The 8,471-nt window shown below is 37.7% G+C and overlaps 1 protein-coding gene across 1 annotated transcript; it reads left to right on the top strand.

The window, feature by feature from the left end:
* Positions 1-397: 397 nt before the first annotated feature.
* On the top strand, positions 398-7,728 carry mettl1 (methyltransferase 1, tRNA methylguanosine). Its single transcript, XM_074672336.1, has 6 exons — positions 398-635; positions 891-1,018; positions 1,112-1,296; positions 5,078-5,191; positions 6,681-6,782; positions 7,277-7,728. Exons 1-6 carry the CDS (start codon positions 556-558, stop codon positions 7,397-7,399), a joined length of 732 nt encoding a protein of 243 aa, XP_074528437.1. The 5' UTR covers positions 398-555; the 3' UTR covers positions 7,400-7,728.
* The last annotated feature ends 743 nt before the right edge of the window (positions 7,729-8,471 follow it).

The raw sequence follows: 8,471 nt of genomic DNA, 5'->3' as shown, positions 1-8,471 counted from the left end.
GCATATGACTACTGCATACTGTATTAGTTACTGCATACTTTCTACCACACACTGCTGACTTAACACTGCATTTAAATGTAGTAGGTACATATGAATGAGTGTAAGGCTGTTTGGAAAACAGTCTGTCTGTCTGCTTGGCAACCAATGGTCCACCCCAATAAAAACATCCATCACATTATATAAAAAGGAATTTGAAGCTACACAGCAGGTAATATGGGTAAATCTACATTTTCTGACACTTTTAGTCTTGTGAGCCTAACCTGGAGACATACCTTTAAGCACCTGGCTTACATTTTGGAAGCTTGAATATCTAATGTAGAGATAGCGGGACTGAATTAGCAACCGGCTGCTCACTTTTAACAAACCTGGCAACCAAGTCAACAACGTCATACACGCTGCATGTGTGTGACGTAAAATTTTTGCGACTCACAGCCGGCAGTAAACTTCTAGCAGCGTGACACGAGTTCACGTTTTGAAGTCGATATCTGTGTTTAGTTACAAACTACGCGAATAACTCGAGTGTATTTTGGTGTAACATCTGTATTTTAATCCATCATGAGTTCGTCAATGCCGCAGAAGCGTTATTACAGACAGCGAGCCCACTCCAACCCGATGGCTTATCACTCGTTTGACTAGTGAGTGATGTCCATGTTTGATACAACATACAGTGATTATGGGGCTTGTTGTTCACCTTGTTATCAGCTCACTTGACCATATGGTCGTACTATCATTACGTTTTGGTAGTGTAAGATATTTATCAGAGGTGGCTTACATGACTAGCTGTTTTCTTAAATACATAAATTGCGGATATCAAAATTCTGCTGTACCATCAGTCTGTCTGTCAGCTGCTCATGTTTTTAACGACAACCCTTCCCCTTTCCCCTCCTCAGCCCTGTCTGCCCTGAAAAGATGGACTGGTCCGAGCTGTATCCAGAATTCTTCACTAAAAGTCCCTCTGATGAAAAGACCTCCAGGGTTGAATTTGCTGACATTGGCTGTGGATATGGGGGACTTTTAGGTACTTATCAGACCTCAGTATGTCAAACTTATTTTTTTTTTTTAACATTTTGCGCCTTTTTGGTATTTTATTTCTCTCATCTACTTCTTTCAGTGGAGTTATCTCCACTTTTCCCAGACAAACTTATGCTGGGCCTGGAGATCCGAGTTAAAGTGTCTGACTATGTTCAGGATCGAATTCAGTCACTGCGTGCCTCTGAGCCAGGGAAATACCAGAACATTGCCTGCCTTCGCAGCAATGCCATGAAATACCTCCCCAACTTTTTCTCCAAAGGACAGGTGGGTTTGAATCTTTATTATAGTTGTGTGTCTATATTGTGTTTTATTATAGATTTAATATTCACATTAATTTGCTGAATAAGGTGGGGGAACAAGAAGAAAACTGACTACAGTTTGAATGTGATGGATAGTGTGTCCAACAAACCTCCAAGAACTAGTTGTCCATATTAATTGTTTATTTATTGAAAGTATTAATTCAAAACCAGGTTTATTGGCAAGTGAGTTTTACACTTACAAAGAATATGCTTTGATATTTTGGTTAAAGGTAAAACAATGAACACAAAAGGAAAACAGGAAATAATTATGATCCAAAAAGGAATTACACTTCAACAATCGATAAAAATTATCCTAAACAACACAAAACAGTACAAACACAACATGAAATGAACATGAAACTCATAATAGGTACAAAAGATGCAACGCAGAGCTCCGAAAATGTGCAGGACAATGGTTAGTAGTATGTAAATCTACATAAGGCACTATGAAATGTAACAGGCAATGAGGTGGGCAGTATGAGTTATTTAAATGCAAAAGCAGCACTTTACATCAGTTTAGACTGGTTCTAAAAACTAAAGTTTACACATCTTTTCAGAACTGCACAATTATGTGATTTTTCCACTGCCCTCTGCAACTGAGGGATGAAAGGAAAACATGAGAAAATAGCCAGAGGTAATTCACAATAGGGCTGGGCTATTGTGGAAAAAAATCAAAAGCAAGATAAACCTTCTATCTTGATTTCGTTTCATGTGGATTTATCCCACTCACAGCTCAGTTTATTCTGTAAATATTTGCGTAATTTTGAAACAAGTAACTGAAATGGACATACACAGATGAATAATTAAGGGTTATTTAGAGAAATTGCAAATTGAAAAGAATTGAAAAAAAACTATCAACAAGAATAAAAATGTTGCAAAAATATGAAAAAAAATCCTTTAAAAAAAGTTTTTCTTTTTTCACATTTTCATAAGCTTCATAAACTTTTATTTCTTGCAAGCAAAATTACTAACTTTTGTTTTGTGGTGTTAGTGTAAAATAACTTAACCTTACAAAAAATTAATTCACTAGATGTTGGTCAACGTTATCCTTATTTTAGCCAAAGTGTGTCCAAAAAACACACACAGAATTCCTTTTCGGTGGGTACAAGCTGCTGTCAGCTCAGTTTGAGTTATTGTTCATAACACGTCTGTTCCAAGACCTCCCGAGTCCTGCTGAATCTTACCTGTCTGATAGCAATCATATTATCTAAGTGTGTTGATCAAGCTCTGCTCAGTCAGTTCTTGGTCTGATTAGACTGTTTAAGTGCATTTTAATAGCGTGAACTCGTTCTGACTAAGCTCATAGTCTGATTTCCTAAGCTGCATCTTAACGTACTGTGTGTAGCGGACTGGATGGGACAGTATCACGTAGCTACTTTTTCTTCTGCTGGTTTTCTGGCAGCCTTTACGCTTTGCAACACCTGGCTGGCTGTCATTTAACTATTTTATTTATTTGTTTATTTTTATTTAGTTTGCACAATAAAGAATTACATAAAATCAAATCGAATATGCATAAAAAATTGTGCCAGGAGAGGTCAAGAAGCCATCAGGCTTGTGCAAGGGACCTCACTTTTCTATGAGAAAAACTACACAGCCAGTACTGTATTTTAAAGGGATGTGTATTAGGAGAAGGAATTACAAGGGGGACCAAAAAAACCAACATGGCAGCTTTATGTTGGTTAGAAGCTCGAAATGTCTGCTCTTTTTGTTTTTCGATTAATTGCCCAGCCCTCACATATTTAGCTACTAATTGTTGGCTGTGTTTCCAGAGATGACAGAAGAATGTATGATCCAAGAACCTCTGAGGCTTATCAGTATTTACATTGTTATAAGAGCCATCTCATTGTCATCAAGTTCACCTGAGTGGAACAATACAGCTCAAAGGTTTTAGGACAAAAGGCACCTTCACATCTGTGAAACATCTGTCCTTTTTTTAATTTCATCAGGGGCCTAATGTTCCTATCTCTTCTTCACTATTTAATCAGTTGATCCATTCATCACTATTGTGAGCACAATAAAAATGGTGGGTGCTCTTTTAAAGCACCTCTTGGTCCTGCCCTAATTGAAAACAATTACACCCAAACCCTTTAAAGTGCATACTCAAAACATACTACTAGAAGCAAAACAAAATCAAAATGAAGACAAAGGATTGAGTTTGGGCTGAGAAAAAATACTCAGGAGCTCCACACTGGCCATGCAGGCACAGGTAGACTCACTTTGAGTGATCAGGGACCTGTGGGGAAAATGGACCTGTTGAAAAGTAAGTAAATAATACCAGGTCATCCCCTTCTTTAAAAGCCAAAACCCATTGGTCTAAGAGTACAGCAAGATGTGTATTTTTGGATGCACTGACCGTTATTGTACTGCTATAAATGAAAAAAGTAAAGGATATTTAATCTGTATGCAGCTCGTATTTGAAAAAAGCCTCTGGTCTTTTGACAGCTCATCTGGTGTGGCCTGCAATAACCTTCACTGAAAGCTGACAGTCTGTACAAGCACAGCCAAGGCAATAAGTATAACAGCTTGAATGTTTCTGACTGAAACGTAATTACTTTCCTCATGTTTAACATATGGACTGCTTTAATTTATACGGATTGCTCAATAAATCCTGGATTTCCCAACAATGGGGTCATTGACTGACACGCAAGGCATTGTATCAGCTGAGTATAGAGCAGTGCATTTATCCGTTCCAATTAGCTGCAGTAATCTATGACTTCTTAAAACTCGCATTAGATTACACAGTGGGCTTAGTGTACCAGGGTAAATTTAGGTACCCTGTATAAAAAAATCTTCACCTCAAATGCCCCCAACTGAGTATAAGTAGAGAAATGAAAACAAAATTCTGCGATGACACTCTCTTACATAAAGAATATGCATTTAATTATTGTTGATAGTGAAAAAGCCCTTTTCTTTAATTCTTGTCCAGCCTGAGTTCAGGTCTGTAGCAGAGATCGAAAACACTGAGCTCATGTTATGTGTCTTTTGATACAAAAATATGGCTTGATTTTCTACTATCAGGTTTTGACTGCAGCTTTTGAGTCCTTTTATTTTCAAGGGATTGATAGTCTCCTGCTTGTTTGACTTATAGTTGTCTCCCTTGTTCATAGTTATGAAAAAAACTGTCCCCACCAGGATTTACAAAGCTGAAAAATAGGAAGCAACCAACCAGACAAGTACTCAAAATCAAATTACAATCCTCCTCACATGCACCAAGTGTTGAAGCAGCAAACTCTAAAGGCCTGCTACTTTTCCCCCCACCCTTGCAGTATGTTTTGTAACCTGAAAATAATTCAAAGTGTGAACATTTTTCCATCTTCCATCAGCACTGACAAAGCCCCCAGGGCTAAGGGCAATCCCCAGTGATCAAGCCCACATCTTTCTGTCTATACTTGACATTATTTATTTTAACTAATAAAAAGTTACTGGGATGGTTTTTAATGTATCAGCCAGACTAATATCAATGGAGCCGTCCTGTCAAAAACAGAGACACAGAGATCTTTATGGAAAGAAAAAATCAAGGAGGGAAATTCCAGTTTTGCAATCCACAGCTCCTGAATCTTACCACAAAATATAATCAAGGCCACATTTAAGAGATGATAATTATCTATTTTAGCACTGAATTAACAAAGAAGATAAATAAAAGGTAACCTTTTAAGTTTGATCTCATGCATAAGAAGTAATAGTTCATTTAGTTTCATAGAGTTTCACTTTGTGCTCACTGTACTTTTTCTTTTTGTGTCGTGTAGCTCAGTAAGATGTTCTTCCTCTTCCCTGATCCTCACTTTAAGAAGACCAAGCACAAATGGAGGATCATCAGCTCCACATTGTTGGCAGAGTACGCCTATACCCTGAGACTTGGGGTATGTGTATAAATTATTCTTTTAAATTTATATTTCTAAACACAGCTTTAGATAACCCCCAGTTTAAGAATATGCGAATATCCCATTAGTATATAACTTAGTCTCTGAAAAGTATTGTGTAAAAAACTTGATTCATTCATTCTCTTAAAGAATAACAAAAAACAGCTGTCTCTTTGAATGTAGCATAGCAGCTCTCATCATTATAATATTTCACAGTGTTTACTGAATTTTTTGTTGCTTCCCTATGTAACTTTGAACCAAAGATGAAGAAAAAAAAAACACAATCTGGATGGTTTTATTACTCTGAAACATTGAGGACCATCTTGGGTGTTGTAAAGTAAAAAGTGAGCTTGATCTTGCCAAAATCATCTGGAGTCAATCTGTTTAGGTGAAACATAAATCAGCTTGCCCTAGCAAAATAATTGCTTTTGGCATCATCATTTTTCACTCACAACTATTCACAAAAAAGCACACAGCTGACTCTACTAATGAGTTTTTAAACAATCCAGAGATTAAAGTTTCACCTATGTATTCTTTAAAGTTTGACTTTTTCTATCACCCACATGATAAAAGAAACTTACTTTATGAGCTAAACAGCACTGAAAAATCTGAATATCTTATATTTGTTGGAAAACAGAATGCCTAACCCCCTCCCCCGTTTGTCCCATTGATTGCAGTATAGAGAAATCCTCCAATTCACTGAATTAAATTGAGCAAACAGTGCTTTCTGCAAATGGTTGACTTGTGCACACACCCAGCTGCTGCTGCCTGTCAGAGCAACAGAGGGACACAGGAACAGGGCGTGAGCGCCGATGGAGGTTTTGGGGGAACAATGAAAGGCTTGTGTCTAAATTTGGCTTTATCGTTTTTCCTCTGCTGTGTGCATTGATGCATGCGTATTCCCGTGCATGTGTATGAGTGTGTAAGCTCTAAATTGGCCTTAAGCATTGGCACGCTGCCATGAGTGTACTGGTGGGTGTGAAAGCTGTCAAAAAACACTCAGTTAAAGAGGCAGCTTCACACAAACACTGATCACAGATCATTGTTAATACCTTTTTGAATAATAGTCCCTCTGAGAAAGACATCAGGCACACGACTGTGACTTCTCTGGATGAAAAAAAAAATCATACTGGCTGATATGCATGATGTGGAAATGTGTGCCATTGCTGAGTTTTCTAAGAAAGCCCTGTTCTAGTAATGTTATCTGTCCATTCTGCAAAAGCAAACTACATTGACATAGGTGATTACCCTCTGTGTTGTCTGTGGGTTATTTTTATCTTGACCATTGCTCTGCAGAGGTGGTGAAATAAACCACTTCACTTAGAAGCTGGATGCTATGAAAAGAATATTGAATCCAGAAAATCATCAGTTTCATGATAAATGAAGCAGTTACATTTTGACTTATTTATGAAGCTTCAGTCAGCAGGGAAGCTTGTTGTTTTCCCAGAACTGTGTTAATAACCTCTCTTTGTTTGTCTTGTCATGTCAGGGTTTGGTGTACACCATCACAGATGTTGAGGAAGTACACCTCTGGATGGTGAAACACTTCACTGAACATCCACTGTTTGCACGTGTTTCCGATGAAGAGCTGGTACGCTGATGTGCAGCTTTGCATGTCTATGTTTGCAGGTCATGTTAAAAATATGTTAGGTTGATTTGTAAGTGGAGTGGAGGAAAAGAAGTCACACTTGAGTTGAAATTCTTTCAAAGAACATTTGGCATAATTAAGAAAACAAGGCAGCCTTATTTTGGCTTTTGCCAGAAACGATGAATGAAAAATGGTCAGAGTAAGAAACTTCACACATTGGTCTGTGATTATTTTTAAATCTGTTTTAAATGGTTGCTAATCTACACAGCACACCATATAGACAGCATGCTACCTTAAATAGTTTTGCTCTATTAAAGAATTTGGAGAAAGAAAAGGAATCAGTCCATATCTTCTGATGAAAGGAAGAATTCTGCATTTCAAACAATGTGTAGATTTGCTTCACTACCAAGATTTAGACAACTAGATATAATTTTTATAGATATAATTGCACAAATTGCAAAGCTATGAGCTTCATCATACACTGGTTATTTTGACAGGTTGGTGATATCATCATAAGTCGTTTGGGTACCTGCACGGAGGAAGGAAAGAAAGTACAGAGAAATGGAGGGAAGAATTTCCTCGCAGTTTTCCGGAGAATTGAAGATCAAGTTAAAGACTGAACAGTTTGGACATTTGGCAAACTGAGAAGACGGTCTAAAGCAGCCGTCTTTGTAAAGGATGTTGATGCGCTGTGGAGCCACATGCCAGGGCTTTTCCTGTACACAGATGAATGGACCAACATATACATGAGTGTTGAGTATTTTTCACACCGTTTATGTATTTTTACATCACCAGGAGAGCAGATCACAATGAGACCGCTCTGCTGACTTCATTAGATATTTTAGAATTTTTGCTTTGAATTTTTTTTTCATTTGATTTTGCAAGACTTTCAGAGTACAGTTTTGGATTTCCTGTACATCTGAAATTATTTTATTAAACCAAAAAGGTCTGGGTTGTTGTTTTTTTTCCACAGCATGTTGTGCCCTGTGTTGCTGTTATTTTGGTGCTTTTTCACAAAGGTTCCTGAGCTAGCCGGATCAGCATTGAATTAAAAAGAACAGCCTCTTTCTTGATTTTGGTCCATGTCCTGGATTTAAAAGAGTCTTGACTGAGCACAGTTGAACAGTTGTACTATCATTTCTAATCCTGCTTCATAACAGGGCCTGGGTGTTCAGTAACATTTGAAACCTCTTTGAAATTATGAAAACTTGCAGTCAGTGACATAATTTGGTGCTGGCTTCATGGTGGTAATTCAAGGTTTTGGCAGCTGGATATCAAACGGATTAGACAGAGAAGTTTGCCAACAATCAACTCCCTCTTGTTTGCTGGGGGTCATTATCTGGTTTAAAGATAAACCTGCCTGCTGCAGCACGTCGTGTGAGAGGTGAATGCAGCACTGAGCAGAGCTCAAACAGAGGGCTGTAACAGTCATGGTCAGAGCTTGTTAAGCCCTTCCCATGAAAATGTAGGAAAAAGATGATTTTCAAAAACATCACACCAGAAAATCTTTTTTAATAAAAGTACATTTAGACTACGAGCAGCTTTGTCTTATGTCACAAAAATCCCTTATTGAATCTCACTTATCTATTCATGCTTCTACAATGCATACAATAGCTAAAAAAGGCTTTCATTACTTCAGCTACTTGCTGTTTCTGCTGTTGACACATGATTCTCTATGCTTACTTTGATTTT

Source organism: Halichoeres trimaculatus, unplaced genomic scaffold, assembly GCF_033239565.1.
Source record: "Halichoeres trimaculatus isolate MK-OKI-2021-1 unplaced genomic scaffold, fHalTri1.1 fHalTri1_scaffold_1, whole genome shotgun sequence".
Taxonomy (NCBI): Eukaryota; Metazoa; Chordata; class Actinopteri; order Labriformes; family Labridae; genus Halichoeres; species Halichoeres trimaculatus.
The sequence above is the reverse complement of the archived record's forward strand: the minus strand, read 5'-3'. Positions and strand labels throughout refer to the sequence as shown.

What these genes read in the sequence shown, in the direction of transcription:
- mettl1 (XM_074672336.1), top strand. Translation starts at nt 556, where the DNA reads ATGAGTTCGTCAATGCCGCAGAAGCGTTATTACAGACAGCGAGCCCAC. An exon ending in GCTTATCACTCGTTTGACTA is followed by an intron (nt 636 to 890) that starts GTGAGTGATGTC and finishes TCCCCTCCTCAG; the next exon opens with CCCTGTCTGCCCTGAAAAGA. An exon ending in TGGATATGGGGGACTTTTAG is followed by an intron (nt 1,019 to 1,111) that starts GTACTTATCAGA and finishes TACTTCTTTCAG; the next exon opens with TGGAGTTATCTCCACTTTTC.